Source organism: Stylophora pistillata, chromosome 6 (genome assembly GCF_964205215.1).
Source record: "Stylophora pistillata chromosome 6, jaStyPist1.2, whole genome shotgun sequence".
NCBI lineage: Eukaryota > Metazoa > Cnidaria > Anthozoa > Scleractinia > Pocilloporidae > Stylophora > Stylophora pistillata.
In genome coordinates this window covers 15,290,045-15,317,074 of record NC_142524.1, presented here as the reverse complement: position 1 = coordinate 15,317,074, position 27,030 = coordinate 15,290,045, and the positions used below count along the sequence as shown (strand labels likewise).

The following is a 27,030-nucleotide window of genomic DNA, read 5'->3' as shown; positions in this document are numbered from 1 at the left end:
GAAACAGGTTAGAAATGTCACCAGGTGTAATTGTATTGTTTTCTGGGACAAAACACTTTACTTTCACAATGCCTATCTCGACCTTGATAACCTTGCGATAGACCAGCATCCCATATAGGGAGGTGCCTAATTTTCCTGGCTGCTTTATGCAATAGAAACCGGCTCCGGCTAAGAGGGCACTTCGTTCGATTACAGACTTTCATCTTTATACAGTTGGAAATAAACAAGATTGTGTAGAAGTACACCTACTTGCTACGCCTACAGACACGAACGTGATATTAGAGTGAAGATGGCAAATCCAGTTGAGCTCGGTCAGTCGAAGGGACGAAGATGCAGGAGGGATTTGAATGTAACGATACATATATTCTGGTTAGGTTTCACTCTTTTTTCAAATTGAGTGAATTTTTAAATATTTATGACTTTATAAGTTGTTAGTGTGCTATCAATTGTTAGAGATATTTTTACCCCCGGATGAATTTTAAACAGCTGACGCTCAGTGCATTATCAGAACATCGAGCATAACAACTAAAATTGTTGAGCAAACACGCATTAAACTGCGTTTCTAGTACTTTTACCGATGATGAGGTTTAACGGTCGTTTTCAGTAATTCCTAGTATTTTTCTATATTTTTTTAAGGCTATGCTACTTCATTGAAGGCCTGGTTACTACCTCACGTACTGACAAGAGATGTGTAGCCTGAAAATTTTGTCCAATAAAATGTTTTGTTTTAAAGTGCAGTAAGCCTTTTTGTCCCAAGTTAGTCTTTGGCAGGGGGCAGGGTGAGGAAGGGAGTTGAAGAGCTCTTAACATGACACTCTTATTGAACGAAGCATAATGCAAAATCATAAGCATAAGTTTAGGCACAATGCTATGTTTTTATTGGTGACGCTCAAAAGCAAAATGCTCGAATGTTTTTTTAGCATAATACATCTAACCCTGCATACAACCTTAGACATGTCTGAGTGCCTCCTTTGGAGGGACACAATACCTCATAAATTTGATTGACAGCTCTATTAAATCATGCCACCAGATGTGGTGTGACTTTCGCGAGGGATCAAAGTCTCCCTCTTTCACAAACTATAAATATAACAATCTCCAGTTGTTGTCCGATCAGCCGTTTGCAGTGTTACCTCGGACGTACCTAAATAAGGTACTTCGATCGTGACATTACAGTTCTGAAATCATGGAAAAACACGCGATGTTTTTGTTGCTGTTATCGTTTATAGCATCCTTTGCACAAAAACCAGTAGTCAGGCCGTTGAATATCGCACATCGTGGCAGCTCTGGCAGGTTACCCGAACACACTTTAGAGGCTTACAGGTAGGATCGGGCATCGTCTGATCAAAAAAGGCGACAGCTATTGCAGAGATTTTCGGGTCGTATTTAACAAACCAAAACTGCAGTAGCCATATACGGGTCGAAATGAATATTTATGGCGAAACTAATTTAATCATAACAGGTTGACCCTTGAAGAAAAAATGTAAACCAAGATACATGTATATTGGGCTAGCCGTATATAGACCTGTGTGAAGGAGGACGATTCCTAAGTTCGTGTTTCCGCACGAAAGTTGGCACTGAAGACTAAAGAACCGCTTCGCACGCTTAGTTAAAGTTACATGAGAACTCAGTTTACACGGAAAACAAAACAACAGAAAATTAACTAATTAGTTTTTTCCTTGTGATTTGTAACACGAAAGACAATAGATTACTCTTTAGTACTTTACCGGTATTTAAAAAATTGAGTCGTCTTTAAGTTGAGCAAATTAAGTTGACAATACTGAGGGGATTAATGCTTTCAGCCAGCCATATTGAAAATTAAGGTTTGTCTTTCCTCGGAAGGCAAGGAAACCAGACGCGAAATTTGAGTACATTTGTTTGTAAACCAGGCCTTTTTGTTCACGAACTTTGTTTGCATTTGAATACACATTGTTCTAATTTTTCGTAGGAAAGAATTTACGGGTAAGCCGCGGCGTAAAAACATGAAACGGCTCGAAACAATTAAAATATTTCAAGGACCTATTAGCAGCTTGAAAGATTCCAAAATCTGGGCTCTCCATAGAAACTAGAACCCTAGCCAGTTGTGATTTCGTTCAACGTTGCTTTGAGAACAATCTGAGCAACAGAGAAATTAATACCACGTTTCTCATGCGACAAGCGCTACACAAAACAAATAGCACGGGGAGGTTGGTTTGCTGTTTTTGATTTTTCATCCGAGAGAGTGTGGTTTCGTCGTAATACATGGCCTGTTCAGATATTTATTCATTGTTTCCTTTGACTTTGCGTCTATTCTTTTATTTCTTTTGTTAGTTCTTTCTTTACTGCCATCACACGCACGAGACATTTTATTTTCATGTAAACATTGCAGCACATTTTTGAGCCCTCATTGTAACTCACTTAATGATGAGGGACAGATGACATAACATTCTAGCCTGCAGAGCAGACGTAGTTTCGGCGGGCGGGTACTCACTGTTGCCTTGGTGAAAATTATGGCTGCCATCTTCTGGGAGGCTGGAAAGAGAAAGAAATTTGTACCAAGGGGGGTGAGCGACGGTCAAAAAGAAGGAGAGGGGAGGGATGGGGAAATAGACATTTCGTCTTTCCCCACTCCCTCCGTTGAATAAACAATCGCAAGCGAACTCGCCCTAGCTTCAAGGCAGGGAAACTGGGGTGAGTCTAAAGCCATCGTCATTCGCCAATCGCGTAAGAGGCTTCCTAACCATAATATATCCGCTGTAAACAATCTATGTCCTTTTCATGTCCATTTTAATCTACTGGCACCTTTCAAGAGAGACCTTGAAAACTCGATTGATGTACGTAAACCCATGCTCGCTTGAATTTGAATTGAAGACCAGTCATGTTTATCGTCTGGGTAGGGGATGGGGGGGGGGGGGGGAAGGTTCGCAGGATTTTGGATACGTTGCGATAAAACTTACTTGATTCCCCAATGAGGCTCTATAATATTCTGAGGGGGAAATTAGGGTTTACGGTGTTGACCCTTTTTTTAATGCGGTATTGCGGTGAAGAACAACTTGCATTGCGGTGTTGCGCTGATCTCAAATCTTATGGTGTACGATGTTTGTAATTTCAAGCAATTTCTGGTGTTGCAGTTTATTCTTTAACCGTGGTTAATCGTCGCACAAAAGAAGCAGTACTTCCGAGTTAAAGTCCCTGCCTGTTGGCGAATCTGATAAATTAAGTTAATCCTGAATAAACATTAGCTCATTAACCCCAGACCGTGTTCGTTTATATTTTACTTGACCTTTGGTCCTGTACCACACGCATTATCGGCCAGCTTAAGACCAGTGGGGGGTAAAGATGAGTGAAACCAGACCAGATAAATCCTAAGACTATGTGTAGGTGCGTTGATGATATTTCTTGCAGTGATGCTGTGTTTGTTCTGTTTTGTTTGCGGTGTTGCGGTATTCAGAAGCCCCTTAAGTCCCCCACTATTCTCATACCTCCCTTCCCCTACTCTGTTAACGACGACTGATCCCTCTCTCTTCCCCCCTTACAACTGTATCACCCCGCCGAAAGACTTTCCGCGCGCCTCCCCTTCACTCCTCCCCAAGAGATAAATGATGACTGATCCAGCACTGTTTTGGACAGGTTGGGTGTTGACGATGGAGCAGACTACATTGAATGTGATGTCTGCATCACCAAAGATCTGGTGCCTATTTGCCGCCACGAGAGCTGGCTGAATCACACCACCAATGTCTGGAACAACCAAGCCCTTCGCTCCAAAGTGAAGACCTACAGCGTTTTCTCGCCTTCATCAAACACCACTAAGAATATCACCGACATCTTCACAGTAGATCTCACTCTGGCAGAGATCAAAACCATCGGTGTTAATCAAAAGTATTCATTCAGAGATCCAAGTTTTAACGGCTTGTTTAAAATTCCTACACTTCAGGAATACATTGACGTCGCCAAATCTGCTAACAGAGTTCTAGGAATATACCCTGAGATAAAAAATCCAGAGTGGGTCAATTCGCTGGACATTTTGCGTGATAAAAACACTACTTTCGAAGATGTGGTTCTTGAGGTTTTACACAAGAATAAATATACTAAAAAAGACTCGCCTTGTTATGTACAGTCTTTCAGTGAGAAAAGCATCAGAGAGTTGAAGACGAAAACCGAACTGCCTTTGGTGAAACTCTTTGATTATCCATTCCCTGAAGAAAAGCTCCAAGAACTCTCCTCTATCTGTGCTGGTATTGGTGTTTGGAAGAACCTGATTATACCACAGCGCGATCATTATCTACAGAAAACAACAGATCTCCTCGCCAATGCGCACAAGAATAACCTGGTAGTCCATACTTACACGTTCAGGAATGAAGACAAATACTTGGCGTGGAATTACACTCAGGACCCTTATAATGAGTATCAAAAGTTTTTTGATCTTCAGGTTGATGGTTATTTTACAGATTTCCCTGCCACCCTCAAGCGAATTTTGGATATGAAATTCGCGCCAAAGCCAAAGTCTTGTCCTAGTGGAGTCCCTGGGACACACAAGGGTGCGTATCCTGTGCCAGCTCTTGTTCTCATCGTAGCACTAATCCAAAAGTTTCACGAGTAGGTAGTTACATGATTTTTCGTTGCCTTCCGCCCTTTCTTACTTGCCAAATGTACAAACCTTACCATTTCATGATAGACGGGAGCCCTCAGTGGACACCTGGTATGGAACAATTTTCAATTGGGTTTCAAAAGAAATCCAGGATATGATTGATTTCTAATACTTGGCTCTGTGATTGGTTAATGTAGAACACCCGCACCTCCCTCTCAACCAATCAGATGCAAAAGTAAAACCAACTGCGTCTTACTCCCTCGATTTTTCCCGCGCTTTTGGTAGTTCGCTTGGTTTTTCTATTAACCGAAATTGACTCCTTCTATTCCCCTGTCGCGATTACCTGTTGCGATTCCTAGTTTTACGGTTTTATAGAAAAGCGTATGATACCCCAGTAATTTCGATTTCTCTACTGATGCATCTATATTTGAGGTTATTTTTAGCTTTTTGACGGAATTCCTTCGTATAGGATAAATTCTTCACATTATTATTCAAGAGTGTAGAACCTGCCACAGATAAGGAAAATCAAATAGAACCGAAGTTGATTTCGGATGAGTAAGATATACACCGACGGCAATGAAAGTGCTTAAAAGTTTGATCTGAAGTTCTGAAAATTAAAAAAAAAAAAAAAAAATTACGTGCGTAATTCACACCTTGAAGAAAGAGTCACTGTCAGTGGAGGCTTGAAGAGTCTCTCCTCCTTCTTCTCGTATTCACTGTTTCTGTTAATATTTTGAGAGAGAGCATCAATAACCTGAGTTTTGTTTTTATCCTTTTAGGCAGGTTGCATGCTGTAAAATAGTCACGGTTTGTACAATACTAGTTTAGTGTTTACATATCAATTACGATTTGATTCTTGACTGATAACCTATGACGTAATAATTCACGTGACTAGCGCGTGTGATGTAACAAAGAAACGGTATAGGTTAGAACTGAAAAATTGTAACCGAAATAGGAAAACTTGGTCAGAAATTATGTCCACACTTATATTATTAACAACATTACTGAGAAAAAGGGATGGCAAGTGTTGTTTTCATAAGGTCGCAATAATAGCAAGTATGATAGATATTGTAAGAAATATAAAACTTTTTTGAAAGCCATGTTTCGGCATGCATATGCCATCTTCAGTCAATGAGTAACTGAGTGTGAACAATTATATAGTATACAAGTAGATGAATAAATTATTTACAATATGATGTAATACAAAAGCGGGTACTAATTACAACGTGACACCAAAACATCAAAGGTGTACACTAGAACGCTAGAAAAGTGTTATAATGCTGTAATTGTTTGTTAAGTTCAGGTTTGATCTTATATATATAAAAAGCTCCTTTGAGTTTTAAATCAGTTGAGTTGTTAGCAGAATCCAGAATACTAAAACAAGAAGGGGAGTATTTGTTCTTACAAGAGGGAGATGTGCTGAAATGCTTAAAAATATGCGAGTTTTTATCGCTTTCCGTGTGCTCCTTTATCCTAGTTGAAAAGTGGCGAGTAGTTTCGCCAATATAACGGGAATTACATCCCACACAAGAAAATTGGTAAACTACCATGGATCTTAGAGCATCAGGAGTACGATCTTTAACACTAAACATGTTTTTAATTTTAAAAGAAGTGAAAACTAGTTTGATATTTAGGTCCGATTTGCAAGAGCGCATAGTGAGTTGTCGGAGTTAAAGTTCGCTATTTTGAATAATAGCCAACAAAAGTGAGTTTAAGGTAACGTGTATTATTGTCATCATTAATGTTCCGGCTTTTTTTGAGAGGGAGACCCGTCAAGATACCGCTTGAAAGTTCTGTCAATAATATATTGATAAAATAATTTATTGATAAAAAATTTCATACAACTCTTTTATCCTGTGTTTTTTACGTACCGTAATTATTATTCGATTAAGCTCCCTTGGTGTTTATTTATTTTTTGGACTTTGGGAGTGGGCGCTTATCCGAGGGAAAAGCATACTCGAGGCTGGTTACTTACTCAATTTTCACTACCCAATTTCACAAGTAATACGTTTATTTTGCAACAAAACAATAAAAAATAACACGTGAAGATGAACCATACATAGTTAATTTAGAGATTGTAAGCCAGCATGGAAATGATAATAGATACTCTTCTTAAAACCTCGTTCCCAGGGTCTCTCATCTTTCCGCCCCCTGGAGCGAGAGGCGGCGGGAAGATGAGAGACCCTGGGAACGAGGTGTCTCTTCTTGAACAGTTTTCAGTAATTTTCCTTTTTTGGAAGGAGGGGGAGCGCACTTATTCGAAGGGTGGGCGCTTAATCCAGGTTGAGAAATACAGTAAAGAGACCGTAAAGTGGACTTCGAAGGTCGTCATGACACCAATTTATGTCGATGTTCATTATAATAACCATGCACACAATCCACAAATGTTTCTCCAACAGTACTGCATTCGTCCCATTTGTTTTTAGACTTGCTGGATAACGACTCCATATTTTCACTGCATTGAAGACATCGCTTTAAGAATCTGTCGAAAGAAAATAAATAATTTAATCTATTACTTTGGCTTTAAAAAGTAACCCTAAGAAGAGAGATTGTATGAAAACGTAAAAAAATAAAAACAGACATGATCAGTACCACAAGCGAAGTACAGAGTGGAAGAAAGAAATGAAAGAGAAACCGTAAACACTCTTAAGAACCTCAGCTCCTCCTTCCTCCTAACCTCATAAAATAAGACACAGAGAAAATACTGCCCTTTAGTTTTTACTTCTTTCGACTTGATATCTGTTTTATGTCGAAAGAAATCCGGGATTGTAAGAGTTTTCCATCTGTTTTTATTTTTTCTTTGTGATTGGTCTAAGAAAACTCGCGCAACCCTCTCGACCAATCAGATGCCAAGCTAAAACCAATCATGACTTCGCCCTGACGTTTTCCCGCGCTCCGCGCGGTTCGCTTGCCTTGATTTAGGAGTTTTCATAAACCCCACTAAGAACACGTATGGAGGCTAAGGAGAAGACTAATTTGACATTTACAATATACTTTAAGCTCCCAAATTACCACATCTTTCATTAAAAATATAGAAATACAAACGGCCTGCATACTTGATGAATGCGCTTCTATGTATTATTTCCGAGTTCCTTGGAAGCTGATGCAATTCTTCAATAACAACCAGCACCATCAGCTGCAAAACGGCTCGTATGAAAGGCAAGTGGCTCCAAAGACGTTTGTAATTTGCTCTCTGTCGCTGTCGGAGCTCTCTGTTCTTCCACTGTTTGTATCTCATGGCCGCTACTTCACAGATCTGATGGAGAGCAGAAAGAGTACAATGTTTGTAAGGTGCAAACATTCCTGGCGTGAAGCATGGATCGTCCGCTTTTGCAGATATCGCCCATTTTGAGGAAACGTGTGATTTGATGATTAAAATGCCGTAATCGATATATTTTGCAGTTGACCCTTGCTTTAGTGGTCCTCGCCGCTGGGGGAAGGTTCAAATATGGATGAATAAATACAGGTACCATCCGCGGGACATAAAGAAGTTGCCGTTGTGGAAAGGTGGCCGCATACTAATCTCAAACCCATGTCTCCGTTATGGGCGAAGCGAAGGCTTCGCTCCTAAGAAACATCTCGTTACAATATTAGGCCATTAGTGGAGATTTTTCTCCATCGCTGTGACTCACAGTCGTACCATGTGAAGTTTGGGAGTTCTAGAAATACTTTAAAGCCCCATTTCCGACGATGTTCCGAGACTTCCGCATAACATACCACTAATTCACCATTTTCAAACATAATCCGAATATCAAACAACAAGAAACATATGAAACATATGTATGAACTGCGGTTATGAAACGTATATGTGCACGATCCTTCGCAGTAAAGCACTATTTGAGCAATAGTGAAAATCAGACCTGAAAAAAATTTCAGGCCTGTACGGGACTCGAACCACTGACCTCTGCGATACTAGTGCAGCGCTCTACCAATTGAGCTAACAAGCCAACTGGGAGCAGGCCATCAAATTAATTCGACATGAACCCGTAGATGATAAATCAAACAACAAGAAACATATGAAACATATGTATGAACTGCGGTTATGAAACGTATATGTGCACGATCCTTCGCAGTAAAGCACTATTTGAGCAATAGTGAAAATCAGACCTGAAAAAAATTTCAGGCCTGTACGGGACTCGAACCACTGACCTCTGCGATACTAGTGCAGCGCTCTACCAATTGAGCTAACAAGCCAACTGGGAGCAGGCCATCAAATTAATTCGACATGAACCCGTAGATGATAAATCAAACAACAAGAAACATATGAAACATATGTATGAACTGCGGTTATGAAACGTATATGTGCACGATCATACATATGTTCATACATATGCAGTTCATACATATGTTTCATATGTTTCTTGTTGTTTGATTTATCATCTACGGGTTCATGTCGAATTAATTTGATGGCCTGCTCCCAGTTGGCTTGTTAGCTCAATTGGTAGAGCGCTGCACTAGTATCGCAGAGGTCAGTGGTTCGAGTCCCGTACAGGCCTGAAATTTTTTTTCAGGTCTGATTTTCACTATTGCTCAAATAGTGCTTTACTGCGAAGGATCGTGCACATATACATAATCCGAATATGTTGCCAAAGATATTTGAAAATACCAAAGACAGCTAAACGCTAATACAAAAATTTCTGCAATAGGGCAAACCTTTTAATACACTGGAAATTCCATCCATAAGACACCGCTGAGGATGGAAAAAGTGTTCATTCCCTTACTTGAGGTGACCCTCTAGCGAAGGTGACAGGCATAGGAGGGCTTTTTTATTCAAGACCAAACTTTGTGTTCCCTTGAGTGGTGCTGTTCCCCAAAAAGAGGTGTCCCAAAATATTCAACCCTGCAATCCCTGGGAGGGAGGGACTGGCTTCTTATTTATCCTTACAGTATCCCCCTTGAATCAACTGTAAAGGTCTTGAGAATAAAAGAAATGATCACCAATTTAAAAAGCTCCTGATTGTTAGCACCACAGAAAACGTTAAGAGAACAGTGTGGCAAATATGAATACTGTTTGGGTGTAAAGGGTTAACTGGAGCTGTCATGTGAGATAATAAAATAGTGTTTTCCAACCTTGTTCCCAGGCTCCATCCCCTGTGGTGTGGGTCTAACTCTCATGTTCTCTCACATTTCTGGGAATTGGGAATAAGAGGGGAATTGGGAATAAGAGGGAGCCTGGGAATGAGTTTGGAATTTATCTTGCCTGCTCAAATGTCACTTTTCCACGTTGTACAATGCTCCGTAACAATATAGCAATCTCCAGCTCTCCTTTAGGCCTGAACAGAGTTGGAAATGAGGCAGTATCCAAGATTTGTAAACATCCTTGGAAAAAAGTGTCAGTGTTGTCCAAATCAAATTGACAAGGTAACATTTTAGATAAACTTTCACCACTTAAAATGGTTGATGCCATGATAACAGCTTGGAGGGCTCTTGACATATTTGGAAATTTAGCAGTGCTTTTGTTGCCATCACACTCCAAAATGTCAAATTCTTCAGCAGATGGTTTTGGTAGATCTTTCCACTTCAGCAATAGAAAAGCAAGATTGTGTACTACCTTTGCTAAGAGAGAAATAGGATGAAACAGGGACTTGTACACTTTTGCTGTTTCACAGATCCTTGAGGTAATTGGGAAATTTCCAGCATCTGAGTTCAAATATGATCCAGCAAATGCAATACAAATGCAGAGAATGTGATTGGCCAACTGCTGTGAAATCTGCTGCAGATCCACTTCACCATGGCTAATGCGGTCTCGAATTCTTGGTCCCTCTGAATGCACAAGAACATCAAGCAACATTTCCATGAGGGCATCTCCTAATTCTTGCCTCAAAAGGTTTTCCGTGCCATCTTGTAAAACAGGTGCAAGAATCTTAAGTAAAGAAAATAACAGAAGACAATCTTGAACAAAATTGTTAGGGCCTTTTTGCCCCATTAGAACCACATTTCTCCCTAGCAAAGTGTTTTCAATTGGCAACTCTTACCCTTTAACCTCCAAGAGCGACTATCCTTAAATGAGTATAATTTCAGAGCCAAGCAAAGAGTTTCCAGCAATCTGATTGGTCGAGCGGTTTCTTATATGACGCTATATAAACTGCTCCACACGGTTTATATAAAATGTTAAAATAAAATGTTAATAAATGTTACTAAAATTTTATGATTTTAGAAATTTCTCTGTTGTTCAACTCTGAAATTATACTAAAACAATTGTTTGCCTCAGGTTTGGTGAATATTGTCGAATAATCCCCTTGACTTTGTCTCGGGGATTATTTGATGATATTAACCTTGCCTTTGGCGAATAATTGTTAAATATCACCCAAGAATCAAACATTGAAGTCACAAGAGTAAAGGAATTGATCACTAACAAAAGAAGCTCTTGGTTGTTAAAAAATTCTCCTTGTCAGCCTCTCAGGAAACATATAGACAACTGTATAGAGAATGTGTATACATACTGATGTAGGGGTGAAAATGACTGCCATTTTGCTTCCCCTCAGTCAATCTAAAGCAATGATTCTCTTGAACTAGTTAGCACAAGTAAGCCTGTAACTTTAATTCAGAGGTGGATGTCTACCTCATCAAATGTTGTATACAATACTGTTGATTCTGCTGTCAGAACTCTGTGTGGACAGTTGTTTACACAAGCAAATACTCTCCTTAGACCATGTTCCAACTGAGGGAGCAATAGCATGACACAAAAGTCAAATCTGAAAGGGAAAATAAATATTGCAAAATTATTATTTCATTTACAGTATCCTAAAAATAGATCCTATCTGTAACATGTGTTAAGGGGTAAGTTTCTAAAGCAACCACAGTGCTGCATTGGTGGGGTTAAACAACAAGGTAATTTGGTTATATCAACTAAGTTGAGATTGTAAATTGGCCACCTAAAGAGTTAAAAGGCAGGGGCTTCATTAATGTTTTCTGCTGGAGGGCAACTGGTTTTCACAGGCGGGCAAAACTCTTTGAACTGAACTCCTTTATAAGATAAACTTTCCTCCAGACTGTCAAATCAGGTGGGCAAAGCCGTCCTCACAACCGGTCAATTTGCCCGGTGCCTGGCCCTTAATGAAACCCCTGAAAAAGGCCAACGTTTCAAGTGTTCGCCCTTTGTCCATTTGCTCCTAGTTGATATAACCAAATTACCTTGTAACATGTGTTAGTTTGCTTTTTTTATGTTCCAGGATTCAGTCCAAGGTTGCACACATTTCATTGGTTTTTCCTTAACCCTTGAGAGTGACTAGCATCCAATTTCTCCTCACATTATCACCCCTGAATCAAACATTAAGGTCTTGAGAGTATAGGAAATGATCATCAACTAATGAAGCTCTTGATTGTTACACAAATTCTCCTTGTCAGCACCTTAGGAAATGTATAGAGAACAGTATGGAGAACATGCATGCTGATGTTAGGGTGTCAAAGGTTAACTGAGGCAAACAACAGGCCCCAGTTGTTCAAAGGTTGGATAACACTATGCACTAACTAAATCTCTATCCAGTGGATAGAGTAGTGAATAGGACAATCACATGACTTTTGGAGGGCATATAGTTTACTTGTGGCCCGAGTAGCATCATTAACGCCCGAGCAGAGCGGGGGTGCAAACGATGCTACAAGGGACACAAATAAGCTATATGTCCGACAAAAGTCATGTCATTATCATTATTATCAATACACAAGGCCAAATTGTACAAATTCATTTAATAAGAAAACATGTTTAGTGGTTATTATCACTCTTGATTATTTGGCAGCATTTGCGGGTTGGTGGTGATGGTTCGATCTTCATACTTTCCATGATAACTGTTCATTACTCCAATCTGAATATATTGGGTGTAATTTAGATACGGCTGTGCCAAAGAAATAAAATGGTTTTGTAGAAGAGACTGAGGGTTCATGTTTGAGTGGGTGGCAAATGCCATTTACAGCCCACACTTTGCCGTTTGGCCTGTGAAAAGGAGTGTTTTAGAGAGCGTAGTTTGTCATTTGGCCGCATGTGGCGGTAATAATTGCAATTTATCTATTGGATAGCGTTGTCTGCCCTTCATACAACTGGACCCAGATTTATTCCTTTCAAATGAAATGATTAACACTATCAAGCTGAAGACAGGAAGGTTTGAGAAAGTCCAACAGCATTTTTCAAATAAGGAAAAAAAGTAGATGAAGATCCTGACATACCTTTGCTCTTTTAAGTAATCAAGTGCTGTAAGCCACAATGGAAGCATACTTGGAATGATAAAAGAACTTGAATAAAATAAATTGAATATCTCTGTCATGTTACACAGTTCTAAAGTAGGAAAAGCACTGTGAAGTTTATCATCAGCACAAGTTGACAAGGCAATCAAAGGTCTCCTCTTAATCTCTCTTGAACAAAATGGAGGGTCTTTTAGCTTGACATTCAGTGAAGCAGTGATCACTAGCAGCAGTGAGATATACCTAAAGATCAAACAAAATGTGAACTTGCATTAATATTATGTACTTGCCTATGCCATGCACGAACCCTTTTTCTCCCAAGATCTAGACAAGTTTTCTCATACAACAATTTTGTCTCCTTGACAGTTCTTATAATTTTAGCTCAGTCTGAAAATGTAGATTTAAGAATTGAGAAATGTATTTTTCTTACTTCTCATGATCTTTCTGCTGAAAAGTTTAATGATCTTGAGGGAGTATTAATTCCTTTCTGGTCACTCTTTTGAATATAATTATTCCTGTTAGTGACTACATCTACATACTGATGCTACATTTCAAGTGTTTTCCCAACACTGATCCCTCGTGGATTATTATATGGATAAACAGATAGAAAGTAGCCTATTGTTTAAATATACTGGTTGGCTAAGCTCATTTTTGTTGAATTTTTTTCAAATACTGCAATGGAGAGTGAACTTTAAAAAAAAATTCAGCTTTGCACACCTGGCATGATCATTTTCCACCAAAGGTGAAATTTCCCCGTTCTATTCATATCCTAGATTGCATGAATCAATCAGAATACTAGAGATTCAATATCTGAGGAGGAGAATTTAATACTGTGCATTAATTAACACATGCTTACTGAATAGGAACTTCTCCAGGTCCTGCAAAGCCATGCCACAAAACATTCCTAAGGTTTAGGCTGGAGGGAGGGCCAATTAAGATGTGCAAAAGCCTTATCACTGTTTCACCAAACACTTCTTTCAGTTCTTGTGTTGCTAACAAGTCTTTAAGTAAAGATGGACAATGAGGTGCACAAGAATATGACAAATACACATCACCCAGTGCATGCTCCAGAGAAGATGTCAAAAGTAACAGGCACAAGTTATTATCAGCAGTATTTGGAGATTTGAGAAGTTTGAAGCACTCTTGAAATCTTCTCTCACATCCAGTCCATAAAAGACAAGGCATGTATTGCATTTCAAATTCAGGTGGCTGTAGACAGATAAGCTCCTGGTGGACAGCATGACAAACTGGACGTAACCTTGTCACAGCATCATGATAATCACAGTTGGAGTGATCATTAATTAGATCTATGGGGAGACAACTAGTAAGTTTCATATCAATACAAAAACAAAAGGTCACAGGAAAGAGCCAAGGGGGTTTGGTTAACCCCTGGAAAAAATTGGGATATTATGCCTGATGCACAAAAAAGGCCATATATTTTTACATTATATTGAGTTTTAAAAAAGAGTCTAGGGGACCCTCCTAGTGCATATGTACAGCTTTGTTGAAATAAGAAAAAAAAGGAAAAAAGAAACATTATTTGCTGTTGTTGCAAAAAAATGAGTGACAGCAGTGAACAGTGAAAAGTTTTTTTTGGCAGAATCTTATTTGTGGTTTTCCCGCACGCACCAGTCTAGCTAGCGCGTCCTATTTAAGTTAAAACAAATTCTTTTGAATTTTAAAACTTAGCAAGTGATCATACGATAAAATACTTATTGACTGAGTTGGGTCAGGCCGAAAATACTTGGCTCTCGTATCGCTGCGCTCGGTCCATAAGTCATGCCTTCGAGCCAAAGATTTTCCTGTCCGACCCCCCACTCAGTCAATAGGTACATATTCTCACTATATAAACGGAGAAGTGGAGCTAGATAGAATAATCCGCACTTTACTTGATCCTTGGGCACTAGCTTGAAACAAAGTATAGCAAACTAGCCAAAAATAAACTAGCCTATATATTTTATACTGGAATGCATATTTCAAATCAGAGTTTCTCTAATACCTTGCCCAAGAACTGTCCCAATTTTTTCCCATAACAAATAACCATCCTCTGTGAAATCACATTCAGACGCCCGGATCGCATTGATTCCAGCACATTCAAGCCCTTCGAAAGATTCGCAAATCAGCTGACGAACATTCTCAGACAGGAAAGTATGGCTCTGTCCATCCACTGTTGGAATAATGTTCATCTTTTCCTGATGCAGAAATCCACCGAATGATCAAACCAGAGTGGTGTAAGAGCATAATTCATGCTTCTTTCTTTTCTATTCTTTCTTCTCAATGGAAGTTGTTCCCAAACGTCCGCCATGTTGAATTTTTAACTCAATTTGGGAGGGACTGGAGATGATCCGGCCTTATTTCGTCTCGCTCCCACTAACCACAAATGTACTTTCTGGTGTAGGCTAAGGTAGTCTCCTTCGCAGCCGCTCGGGCCGGAGTCACGCAACGCTCCCCGTCCCCACGTGGGGACGGGGAGCGTTGCGTGACTCCGGCCCGAGCGGCTGCGAAGGAGACTAAGGCTAAGGTAGCAGATGGGCATTTTATCTGCAAGGCTGCCATGCCTCAAGTACTCGTCATTGTTGATTTCCGACAAATTTTCTATCTGCTGCTTCAATTCTGTAGCGGGAAACCGACGAAGGCACATACCAGCATCAAAAAAAGTTTACAGAACATTCGCAGACCAAATGCCTCTCTGCTGGCCAAGGTTGATGTGGCGTATGAGATGTTTTTTCCATTTGGATCTCTCATTTAAACATATTATATCCATTTTTTATGATCAAACAGAATTTAAGTAAGAATCACAAATTATTATATTTTTAGACCTAACCTCAATAATATATATTTTAATCCGTTTTATTTTGTACTCACCCACCCCTCCCTCATATTAATAACAATCTCGCTTTCGTACAATTCATACCACCGCGGAAATACGTTTTCGTGACGTCACAGTAAGTGGTCAGTGGTTATCAACTTTAGGCTGCCAAGCGCTACTATATGTTTGTAGACTGAGTTAGATGAACACATCGGCCTTTTGCGTGGTTTTAAGTTGGAAAATATGCATGAAACTTCTCCTTGTTTGTTATATTTGATACTTTGAATGGGTTTTTATTACTAAAACCACGTCTTAACAAATAGCGGTATAGGGGAGTCATTTTGTTTAGAGTTGTGTGCTGTTTGCTGACTTAGGCTGGCCGTCCAGTTAAGCGCGATCTTGGTTCTTCAGCCGAGCTCGCCTTCAGAATCGTCAAAAACAGCGATAGTTATCCAGACAAAGCAGGACGTTAGTTCTGTAAGATACTTTTCCAGCGAGTCTGAAGACTGGTGGATTTTTAAGTGTTATTAGCATGAAGCGATACAGGTAATTATTGTGTTGTGGAAATTATATTGCGCCGATCCGACGTGCGGTGATTTTTCATTTTGGTAATTATTCGCTTGGATGAGAATTTTACCTTTCTAGACTGATTTTTCGCCATTCCACCCTTCTGATTTTCTCTGCCTTTAAGAACGGGTGTCCGTAATCAAAATATGAAAACATCTGTTCATTTCATCTACTTGCAGTTTTATCTCGTGAACAGGCACAACCAAACGTACTTAAGACATGTAATAGAGATCTACTATCAACTGCTGTCAATAAAGGCTTAATTCAAGATAAATTATAAAGGAACCATGTTGGACGGTCTCAATTATTGCATATTTTCAGCGCCCTCAATCAATCGCCTATATAATAATCTTTGTCGAGCCTTGGTGCAGCAAAAAATTCACAATTTCTTCGATTTTCAGTTCCTTTGTAAACATCACTAAACAAACGTTATTCTGTTGCAACAACAGCTACTTTAATTTCCCAAACAGCTCTAATTGTTTTACACGAAAGCATTTTCAATGAAACACACTTTATTATTATTATTATTATATTTTTATAACTCAGTCATTTGAAACTTTTACAGGCACACGTATGTTTACCTGAAGTAAATTCCACTATCTTGCATGTACATTGCAGTAATTTATGCAAATAATCAACCACTCTTCTTCCATTAATTTTTTTTTAAGATTAGCTTTGCTTTGCTTTACATACACATGCTCCGCCACTGTAAGGATAATTATATCCCCATCAGTAATATTACATCATATCCCTACAGAACATTGTTATGAAACATTCCTATTTGACTTGTATCCATTTTCTTTCAAGGTGGCAAAATATATGTATATTTCCAAAATTAGTTAAGAATTTCTTATTGAGCACAACTAGTGTAGCCATACCAGTGCTCCCCTCCCCAGTAATAAGTTGGGAAAAGGACATTTGTATGGTGCTATCATTTGTATGGTGCTATCATTGTATACATTTGGGAATATCCCATCCCTGATTTTTATTTGACTGGATGGGCACAGCAGTACACAGGCTAATTACAAGCTTTTGGTTACTCCTCATGACTTATTGTTAACTGGGAATTGACAGCTGACTTAATCTAATCAATTTTCTCCTGAACATTTTTAACAAACAACTTTGACTTCAGATATACTTCTGATAATTTCCCTCTGACATTTGTAATTTGGAAGATTAATCATCGTAATCATTATGTTCTTTCCACCTCCATAAACACCCAACATAAGTTCTTTGTTTATAATTCAGGCAGCTTCTGAATATAAGAAATCAAGTTTAGAAGATAGTTGATTCATTCAAGGCTGTTGCAATATGAGAAAAGACAATACAGTGCTTTATTCACATAAATCGATTAAATTGTATTATTCTAATTATTTTACCTTACAGTACTTTTGTTTTTTAAACATTTGTTTTTTTTTACAATTTTTTTTCTAGTAGTACCAAGATGGTAATGTTACTTTGTGAATCAGGGAGCTATATAAACCAGAAGTATTCTGTTAGCTTACTACATTTTGTTGCGGATGGCAGTAAGTTAGTAAAGAAAGAAAAGAAAAAGCAAAACGAAGGAAATAAAGTAAAATGATTAGTGAGGGAAGAGCAACATAAAAAAAAGACATACTACAAATTATTCATAATTGTGATGGGAAACAAATACTTGTTGGGAAAGTAAAATTATTTCTCATAAAAAAAATTACAGCTTAGAAAAAAAAATTACAAACTAAGGTGGAAAGTGAAAACCTAATTTATCACCATTACAATGAACATTTTGTACTTAAACATACCTCGGTTTATTCTTCCTGTAGTTGAGCCAATTTTTGTATTTTTGGGGTCTTCAGTCCCATACATGTTACAGTCATGGGTTTTTGGCCAACTATGATACATACAATAACGAGTGGGGGATAGGGTGTCCGTGCAAAACGAGCATGTTTTGTCTTCTCGGCGAATCTGACCGGAATGCCGTTGACACACCGATTTATACAGTTCAAGCCACTGCTTTACAAACCTGATGGTGCAGCGTCCTCGGATCACCGCTTCAGCCATTCAAAAACCTTCTCATTTTTAGCCTTAGTGCTTATGCTCTTCTATAAACAAAACTTTGTTGCCACGGAGCCGCCAGCGAAAAACAACAATTTCATATCGTGTGCAACTTCAGTTCGGCTTTGGCAAATTATATAATTGAGCTTGAGAACTATCCAAAAGGTGAACGGAGTTTCAAAGCTAAGTTTACAATATTCTTTCTAAGTTTTGCCTATTTACACTGTCGATTTGACTCGCGGCGAAAACATAAAAGTTAACGGCATTTTATGGTTTCGTTGAGGTGTCCGCTGGCCAATAAAATACTGTATCCTGCCTTAAAAAACGTATTTCCTCGGTGTCTTACAGAAGTAGTACCGAAAATATGCCAACGTAAGCACCGAGAAAGTGTCACTTGGAAACCAAAAGGTATTTTTAACTCGATAATATGGTTCTTTCTTCTAGCCACATACCACTTTCGATCGTCATTTTTCGGAAATCAACGTTTTGTATCCTCTCGCGATCGCGTGAGCTAATGCTGCCATCACATCAGCTGTTGGGCGTATGACGTTAATTTTCTTTGCATGATCTGCGTGATCGCAAATTTCAATTTCAGACAAAAATGAACTGATAGTGCGAGCTGTATCTGAAAGGGAAAGTTCATGTATACCTTGGGTTGGCAGTTTCAAGAATCACAGGCGATTTACGGTGGCTAATACTAAGGTGTAAACATAATTATAACAGGCTTATGTGTTCCAATGCACTTTGCTGTGAGATTCTTGGTAATTTTAATAACGCAGAGGAAATCGAGGATGAAGTGTACTTGTTCAGTTTCCTGTCTTAATTTCTTTCGCTTTCATCGCTTTTGGTGCAGTCGATCAAAGTAGTTTGCTTCCATCTGGTGACAGGCCCCTTGGCCTCTTGTTGAAGGTCTAAATCTCACCATGACCGAAACACGAACACGTCTGTTCAACTTCATTTTAATCAATATTGTGTGTTTTTGGAGAAGTACAAGTCTGCAACTTTACCAAGGATTTCACCTCCAAAAAGTTTCCGTCAATTCTGACCACTCCCCAATCAGACTTATCTCTTCTTTGATAATTTGACGTTATAAACTGCTTTAATAATGAACCTTGGCCACTGTAAATAGTTTCTAAACCTGAAATTTTCGAGCATGAGCCCTCCTTCAGAGCGAAATCTCTTCTTTGTTTTTACAACTCTCAGTTAAATAGAGATGTTAAATGTTATTCATGTTCTCAATTTATATGCTATGGCTCAGATTTTGGTGATGGATAAGCTTGATAATTAACTCTCTGCAAAGTTACAGCACCGAACAATAATCGGACAAGGTTTTAGCTTCAACTGAAATCAGGCTTTGAACAACCTGTTCCAATCAATGCACAGTGTTGGTGGCAATTCAGCTTCAAGAATGAATTTATCCACTGCACTGAGTTGATCTTGCTTGGGGATAAAACATTTGGTTAGCCAGTGAACATCAGTGTTTTTACGATTGTATTAATAACTGCAGGATTGTCATTAAAAACCTGTCGGGTGCGGAAACCCACCAGCTGTCAGACCATTTTTCACTGGCTACTTTGTGAAATTTGATTAAAGACAGAATATATGTTCTTTTGAATTGATTCTAACATCAATGTTTTGCTAAAAGAGGGACTTAAATATGTCTTAAGAGTGCTGCAAATCAGATCTTGGAGAGTTTCAAATTTCACTTTTTTCTGGGAGAGTTAGACCCCCCTTTGCAACATGCCATGCTTGGTATGCAAGTGTAATTACTCAGTTTATCTGTTCTGAGAACTTAACACATACCAGGTCAACCACATATGCACCATTAGAGTAGAACAAAGAAATTTGTAAACAACCTGGATGATGTCCAAGTTTAGAAAAATTTGTATGTACTTGGGCTTCTGTACATGTTATGGTTCAGACATATCCATACAATACATGAGAATGTTGATAGCCTTCCCCAACTTCTCCATGATTCTTAAATAAGTGTGAAATAGCAAGAATAGAGTTTTCTTATACAACAATATGATATTTATCTATTTTCTTTTGATGCTTGTAGATCATGAACTGAACAGATGTGACTGATTGCGTCCTAATAAAGGGAACATTACTACACCATGGATGGCCAACCTGGAAAGGTAATTTAAATATATAGAGAGTAGGACCTATGTGTATAACATTGTTCCATTTAAATAACAAACTATGAGAGTTGTACTGCAGATGTTTCCATCATGATAAAGTTGCCACGTTTTTATTTCTTCTTTCTTCTGTCCATTGTTTACAATTTTTCAAGTTTCATGGTACCAAATTGTTCCTGCGTCTCTATGTTTACATAATGATGGAGTTGCTACGTTTTATTTCTTCCTTTCTCTGTCCATTCTTTACAATTTTTCGAGTTTTGTTGTTCCAAATTGTGTCTGGATCTAGATGTTTTCACAATGACGAAGTCTTATTTCTTTTGTCCCATCTATATCCTTTGAAATTTATCAAGTCTCATTTTTCCAAATTTTTTCTGGGTCCATCATGATGAACTTGCTGCATTTTATTTCTTCTATTTGCTCTCCATGCTTTGATAATTATCAAGTCTCTTTCATTGTTAAATTTTTCATGGGTCCTAGTGTTTTGAGGTGTGATGTAAGTGTTAGATTCAAATTGTTTAATAAGAAATTCCTTGCTTATAGTTGAAATGAGACTTGTCAAAGAAAGAAGAATGAAACCTTTGTCTTCTAATATTTTGAACAATTCAAAGGTTTTCAAAGATCCTTTACAGGCCCCAGAAGTAAAACATGGAATATGATTGTAAAAGAGTTTTGATCCAATTGTCAAAGTAATCTTATAGGTGCACTTCCTGATGAGGTCTTTGCATGCATTATTTTGATGCTACTTTTGAACAACTTATCATTGAACATGGAACTTTCCAGCCTAAGTCTTGCCATCTTTTTTAAAGATGTCTGTCCTTTTTGTACCTCTGAACTATCTTCCATCATTGGCAACCTAAGAATATTTAACTTTTACACAGGTTTACTTGTTATTGTGTCAATATCTGAGGAAATCATAAGCTTTTTTGATATTCATGTGACAAATTGTGAATTCATAATTATGTCATCCAGTAAACAGCGGTAATCAAGGCAGATTTGTCACCAGTCTTTCTCTTCTGTCCATGGCGCACAGCAAACCAATTGTGTGAGAACTCATTACAAAAATCACCCAACAACCAAAAAGGAGACTAAATATCAACAAACAAAAAAAAACCTGTATTGATGACTGCCTTTAGAATAATATATTGAATTTTTTCCGAAAAACGCACAAAAACCAGAAGGTGGAATGGCTATATAGTAGCTGGCTTCGTTGCCGGCTTCTCCCTGAGAAGTTGTTATTCTTGATGTAACACCAAATTCTCACAATTAATTTACAGGGAATGTGTAACAGCCAGAGAGGAGAATTAACAATCAGATGTTGAGAGTTAAGGAGTTATTATATCTCACCTTTTTTTAAAATGTTTTATTTTACAGGAGAGGAATAATTCAAAGCTGACAGGAAAATACATTGCTGGACGAGGAAGAGCCCTAAAGGAATCTTCACGGACAGTACCTAAAGCAGAGGTTACAATAAATACATTATTCTTACTAATACTGGTAATTTTATTACTATATGTTAATAATAATTAAACATGTGGCTGATATATTTCTTTAATTATCCAACCAAATGATGGGAAGGGGGGTTAAAATGATGAACTTACTGACTTGCATATTTTATATTTTAGAGGTAAAACTCTCTACTCCTTAAGATCAGTTAGCACATTAATTTCCACACTGTTTTGTAGACATTTCCAATGGCACTGACAAGGAGAATTTGTCCAGTAACCTGAGCTTTTTCAGTTCCAAGGAGATCATTTCCTTTTTCCTCATGACCTTAATGTTTGATTGAGAAGTGATCAAGAGGAATTTACCTGCTGGTCCCTCTTAGAATGGTTTAAACATTCTGTGCCATTGACAAAAGCACTTTCCAGATGATGTTGGTGATGGTACTTTATATGGTCTTTGAGCCAGCACTTACATTCAACAAAGTGGAATATTGCACTGGTTGTGCAGACAGCTGAATCAAAACAGATCTTGCATGTGTTTGGACCAGCTGTTGTTTAGGAGTGAAAGCCAAAACTTGAATGGCAGTTAATATAATGTATGTAGTGAAGGGCATGGCACTTATAGAATAAGGGTTTTACTATGAAATCATTGCACTTGAAAGCGAATTGTAAAATCATTTGTGAATTAAATGGATAACAATAACAATAATTACACTTTCATTAGACTGGGGCTTATGTATGCATACATACACTTTACAAGTTCATATTTTAATAAAAGCTAGTAATAAGATAATTATAATATATAGATTTATTAGTCAAGCCTAAAAGCAGAGCTCCCAAGTTCGTAATATCAATGATAACATAAAAGATGTGCATTTGCCAAGACTCGCCTCTGTCACCCCTCCCTTTGTTTTGATAGTCTCCCCTACCCTACCCGTACAATCTGAAGGCATGTACGTACTTACGCTCAGTCAGTCACGTGACAACCAAACAAAAGAGGTTGACCACATTCCATGGGTATGGGGCTCTGCCCCATGCACGCGAAGCATGTGTGGGAGCCCTGCTATAAATATATTTATTGATTGAAATTTATGAAATTTAAAAAAATTGCAGGGAATTAACTCTTTTTAAAATGCTCAGTCTAATTGAAATGTTATGGGGTTATTGTAATTTCCAGCCAAATGAGGATACTAACATTAATGCTGAAAACACTAGATTATGTGTACCTATCCCAGTTTTACAAGAGTCACATTTTTGCAAGTTATTGTAAGTATTTTCTGATCTTTGGCTTTTGTTTGTAGGAGGTTGAAAGAAGAAGACAAGTGCAAAAGTTGATACTGAGTGGCCAATTAAATGTCTCAGCAATGCTGGATAAGGTAACTTATGAACATAATTGATCTAAACTCACTAACAAACTTACAAATCTCCATTATCCACTCCTTCAATTACTTGAAAAAGCAGTTACAACTTGTGCAAATACATCCCCACTGGTTATATGATGGACAAAAAAATACTCTTTACATGTCCAATGAATGTGCTCTTTAATTCACTCCTTGTTAAGATACAAAAGGAAAGAAAGTTGGAGCAGTTACTATAAACAAAAGTTATTACAATTATAAGTAAAGAAATAGCTGGCAAAGGCAAAACAAAAATAAAGGAAACAAAGACACAAACATTGAACAAGACTGGGGTAAAATGAAGATGCAAAAAGGGATATTATGAAGTTAAACTATGCAAACAGTCAAACAATAGGTGGATCTGAATGAATAAAATCTATGTTGAACAAGTGATACATGTAGGAGGCGGCGTGGCCGAGTGGTTAGGGTGCTGGACTTGTAATCCGGTGTCCCGAGTTCAAGTCCTCCACCCTGCCACTCACTGGATTTGTTCCCGGTTGCCCCTAGTTCAACTCCTCTGCTGCGCTCTGTAAATAGCCTACTGGTCTGCCTCCTGCTAGTGGGGCTCTTAGTTAGTCTACATTGTGTAGTTAGTCTACATTAGTTAGTCTACATTGTGGCTGAAAAGCCCCTAAGGGGAAGCTTCAATTAATGTATATTATCATTATTATTACTATTATTATATAAATAAAGGAAAATTATGAAGGAAAAAAGAACAGAATATTGATGAGAGTAATGCTCATATATAACAAAAGACCTGAATGAAAACGTTAAAAAAAGGAAGAGTATGAATTTATGATAGGATATTATGCAAAAGAGTTTTTGGCAGAAAAAAATTAATTGATTTTGATTGTCTGATTTCTTATGTCAGTCATCAGTTAACTAAATAATGACTTAACATTGACTTAACATTGTCAACATTGTCTTCTTTGTAGTTGAATGATACTGGTGAAAATGGAAACAGTTCAGGTTATGTGTCATCGTCCTCCAATCAGCAACAACTAGATGGGTTCAAACCCATTCAAACTGATTGCTATACAGAATTAACTGGTAACAAAAACTGTTCAAAAACCCCCATGCAAAGCACACAGTGGCAAAAGGAAATGAAAAGGGCATCACTGTTTCATAATAACCTTGAAAACCACATACACAAATTGAATATTGGTAACTGTGAAGATGGTGCTATGAATAATAATCTTCCTCCAAGATTAAAAAATAAACACATTGGAAAACACTTTCAAACACAAAGGCCAGGGCCAGGTCAACCAAAAGAGAGTGTCAATGAACATCAGTTTGAGATGAGAGTAAGACACAATTGGGATAATCCTAGTCAAAGAAACAAGCAGGGGTCATTACGCATGATGCCAGAAAAATGTAATACCCAGAAGGAGAAAACAAATTCAGATCCCTGGAATGATTGGGAAACGTCGGTAGTAGCTCCAGTGCATGTGATGGATGATGAAGATTTGGACGAAATTATTACAGTCAGTGATAATGATAACATGGATGATGTTATGGTACAACAGTATGTTAATGCTCTTCATCAGAAGGCATCTGGTGCTTCTAAAGCCACCCCTTCAAAGGCAACACCCAGCCGCATTCAAGCTCTTGGTAACCTCAAGTCAACTACAAATGCTGACTCTTACCAGGTCCCTCCAGGCACTATACCAAACCCACCCAAGGGACCAGATCGCTGGGGTGGCAAGGAACTCAAAGACATTGACGGTCCCACAGGGTGGGGTGAACTTGTTGAGGATTCGCGCAATTGGTATGATGATGGATCCAATCTCTGGTCAACAACATTGCCCCAGGCAAAGGTTATAAAAATATACATTTATAGTATAATTAGTTGTTTTGGATTTTTATAAATCTACACAGTCAAGTGTGATAGAAGGCACCCCCAGTTGGTGTTTTCAGAATTTTTTAAAGATCTAGCAAGGTTTTGCACTCAGTAAAATGCAGTACTGTGTTAGTTGCTTAACAGGTTGAATTTCACCTGATGTATATTTGTGGATTTTGCAATATTGCCTAGGATTTAAAAGTAAGTATACTACATTGTCCACTCCCCTAATGGGGCTTGTCAAGGCCAGTACAAACAACAAACACAGTGTTAAAAAAAATCAAAACTAGCTGGCAGCAGACTAGTTGGCTATATACATAGTGCAACAAGAAGTTGAACTTGGGGAAACCAAGAACAAATCGAGTGATTAGCAGGGTGGACTGCTTGAAACTGAGGACCATCAGATTACAAGTTCAGCATTCTAACCACTCAGCCACACTGCCTCTTCCTCCTTCTATGTCTTTGTTATATTTTAACTGATTTCGTGCTTTGAGAGGTCATCAGGTAACCTTTAAAAAAACTTAACATGTTGTTATTGACTTCTTTTCAGGAAACTGTTGACAAATGCATTGGTGCTGGTAAACATGGAAGTACTGCTGACTCCGTGTGCTTCTCTTCTACCCAACTACAACAGGAAGAGATTAAAGTTGACTCCTGTGTGGATTCTGCTGGGGGCGCAGACTGGTCAAAGGCCTCAATGAGTGGCACCCAGTCACAAGGAGATATTCAAACAGCATCTTTGTTTCAGAATGAACTTGAAAACCACAAAGAAAAAGTAAATGTTGCTGCAAATGAAGATTCTGCTTCAAATATTAATCTTCCTCCACGATTCAGAAATAAACGGTATGGAAAGCACTACCAAACACAAAAGCCACAACCTGGACAGCCAAAAGAGAGTGTCAATGAACAGTTAACAACAGGAGCAAGCCACAAATGGGATAATCCCAATGACAGAAACAAGGAGTCATTACACACGACATCAGAAAAATGCAATACCCAGAAGGAGAAAACCAACTCAGATCCTTGGGATGATTGGGACACATCAGTTGTTGCTCCAGTGCATGTGATTGATGATGAAGATTTAGAGGACATTATTGCAATCAGTGATAATGATAACATGGATGATGTTATGGTACAACAGTATGTCAATGCTCTTCATAAGGAGAAGGCATCTTGTGCATCTAAAGCCACCCCTTCAAAGGCAACACCCAGCCGCATTCAAGCACTTGGCAACCTCAAGTCAACTACAAATGCTGACTGTTACCAGGCTCCCCCAGGCACTATGCCAAACCCACCCAAGGGACCAGATCGCTGGGGTGGCAAGGAACTCAAAGGCATTGACAGTCCCACAGGGTGGGGTGAGCCTGTTGACAATCCTGGGAATTGGTATGATGATGGATCCACTCTTTGGTCAAACTCTTCTACAACAACTGGGGGCTGGAGTTGGAATAGTTGATCTGAAGCACAGATTTGCAGCCTTTGACCCACACAAACCCTGCTTGCCAAGATTCAAGAACAATCCTCTCTGGTTACTTAGCCAGTCATAATCTATCACCCATAGTTAGTACTCCTGTTTATCGGAAGACACTGAACAAATGCTCGAAGGGTACTTTACATTGCAGGAACTGCTTGTGCTATTAGCCCGCCCCCAGGCCACAAATAATGTGGGCTGAAGCATGCATTGTACCCTTGCATGCCCATACAAAATGACAATGCACTCCCCTGAACTATCAAGAGTGTGAAACCAAAAATAATTTTGAAAAGCACCTTAATTGGATGATATTACACTTACTGAACTCAGCTATCACAAAATGTTGCATTTTATTAGTGTGGCAGATCAATATCAGGGGGAATGGCTACTGAGGCAAACAATAGAACAACTTGTCACTGACAAATCACAATAAATAAATTTTGATCCAATTGCCGCTGTAATCAAGTATAAAGACGATTGTATTTATTTTTAGGATTTTAAATTTACAGTCTTGTACATAGCATAATTCTTGTACATAATTCTAGGTTCTTAATTAAATTTTTAATACTTATTTTTTATTTCTAAATACA

At 38.4% G+C, this 27,030-nt stretch overlaps 3 protein-coding genes across 7 annotated transcripts; 2 read left to right on the top strand and 1 right to left on the bottom strand.

The window, feature by feature from the left end:
* The first annotated feature begins 1,032 nt into the window (after positions 1-1,032).
* On the top strand, positions 1,033-6,408 carry LOC111320895 (uncharacterized). Of its 2 annotated transcripts, XM_022923629.2 has the most exons (3): positions 1,033-1,320; positions 3,607-4,514; positions 5,344-6,408. In XM_022923629.2, the coding sequence occupies exons 1-3, from the start codon at positions 1,184-1,186 to the stop codon at positions 5,364-5,366; spliced, it is 1,068 nt and encodes a 355-aa protein (XP_022779364.1). In that variant the 5' UTR covers positions 1,033-1,183; the 3' UTR covers positions 5,367-6,408. The 2 variants fall into 2 exon arrangements, with proteins under 2 accessions (XP_022779364.1, XP_022779363.1); XM_022923628.2 differs by having other exon boundaries at positions 1,038-1,320; positions 3,607-6,408.
* A 149-nt stretch (positions 6,409-6,557) lies between these two features.
* LOC111320982 (endoplasmic reticulum membrane-associated RNA degradation protein) lies at positions 6,558-15,062 on the bottom strand. The gene is made up of 7 exons (XM_022923738.2): positions 14,739-15,062; positions 13,596-14,046; positions 12,725-12,982; positions 11,127-11,259; positions 9,765-10,427; positions 7,621-7,820; positions 6,558-7,046 (listed from the first exon to the last, which is right to left on the bottom strand). The coding sequence occupies exons 1-7, from the start codon at positions 14,923-14,925 to the stop codon at positions 6,893-6,895; spliced, it is 2,046 nt and encodes a 681-aa protein (XP_022779473.1). The 5' UTR covers positions 14,926-15,062; the 3' UTR covers positions 6,558-6,892.
* Positions 15,063-18,446: 3,384 nt separating this feature from the next.
* On the top strand, positions 18,447-27,011 carry LOC111320977 (uncharacterized). 4 transcript variants are annotated; one of them, XM_022923726.2, is made up of 6 exons: positions 18,447-18,557; positions 20,209-20,287; positions 21,662-21,751; positions 23,034-23,108; positions 24,065-24,946; positions 25,520-27,011. In XM_022923726.2, exons 2-6 carry the CDS (start codon positions 20,267-20,269, stop codon positions 26,423-26,425), a joined length of 1,974 nt encoding a protein of 657 aa, XP_022779461.1. In that variant the 5' UTR covers positions 18,447-18,557; positions 20,209-20,266; the 3' UTR covers positions 26,426-27,011. The 4 variants fall into 4 exon arrangements, with proteins under 4 accessions (XP_022779461.1, XP_088619213.1, XP_088619214.1 ...); XM_088763087.1 differs by having other exon boundaries at positions 21,662-21,784; XM_088763088.1 differs by lacking the exon at positions 18,447-18,557 and adding an exon at positions 18,656-18,851 and having other exon boundaries at positions 21,662-21,784.
* Positions 27,012-27,030: the final 19 nt, after the last annotated feature.

Excerpts from the sequence above, each read along its gene's own strand:
- LOC111320895 (XM_022923628.2), top strand. The coding sequence starts at position 1,184 with ATGGAAAAACACGCGATGTTTTTGTTGCTGTTATCGTTTATAGCATCC. Across the intron at positions 1,321-3,606 it reads CACACTTTAGAGGCTTACAG|GTTGGGTGTTGACGATGGAG; the intron begins GTAGGATCGGGC and ends TGTTTTGGACAG.
- LOC111320982 (XM_022923738.2), bottom strand. The coding sequence starts at position 14,925 with ATGAACATTATTCCAACAGTGGATGGACAGAGCCATACTTTCCTGTCT. Across the intron at positions 14,047-14,738 it reads TGGGACAGTTCTTGGGCAAG|ATCTAATTAATGATCACTCC; the intron begins GTATTAGAGAAA and ends GTCTCCCCATAG. Across the intron at positions 11,260-12,724 it reads GATTACTTAAAAGAGCAAAG|ATTTGACTTTTGTGTCATGC; the intron begins GTATGTCAGGAT and ends TTTCCCTTTCAG.
- LOC111320977 (XM_088763087.1), top strand. The coding sequence starts at position 20,267 with ATGGATGGCCAACCTGGAAAG. Across the intron at positions 21,785-23,033 it reads CATTATTCTTACTAATACTG|GAGGTTGAAAGAAGAAGACA; the intron begins GTAATTTTATTA and ends TTTTGTTTGTAG. Across the intron at positions 23,109-24,064 it reads TCTCAGCAATGCTGGATAAG|TTGAATGATACTGGTGAAAA; the intron begins GTAACTTATGAA and ends TCTTCTTTGTAG.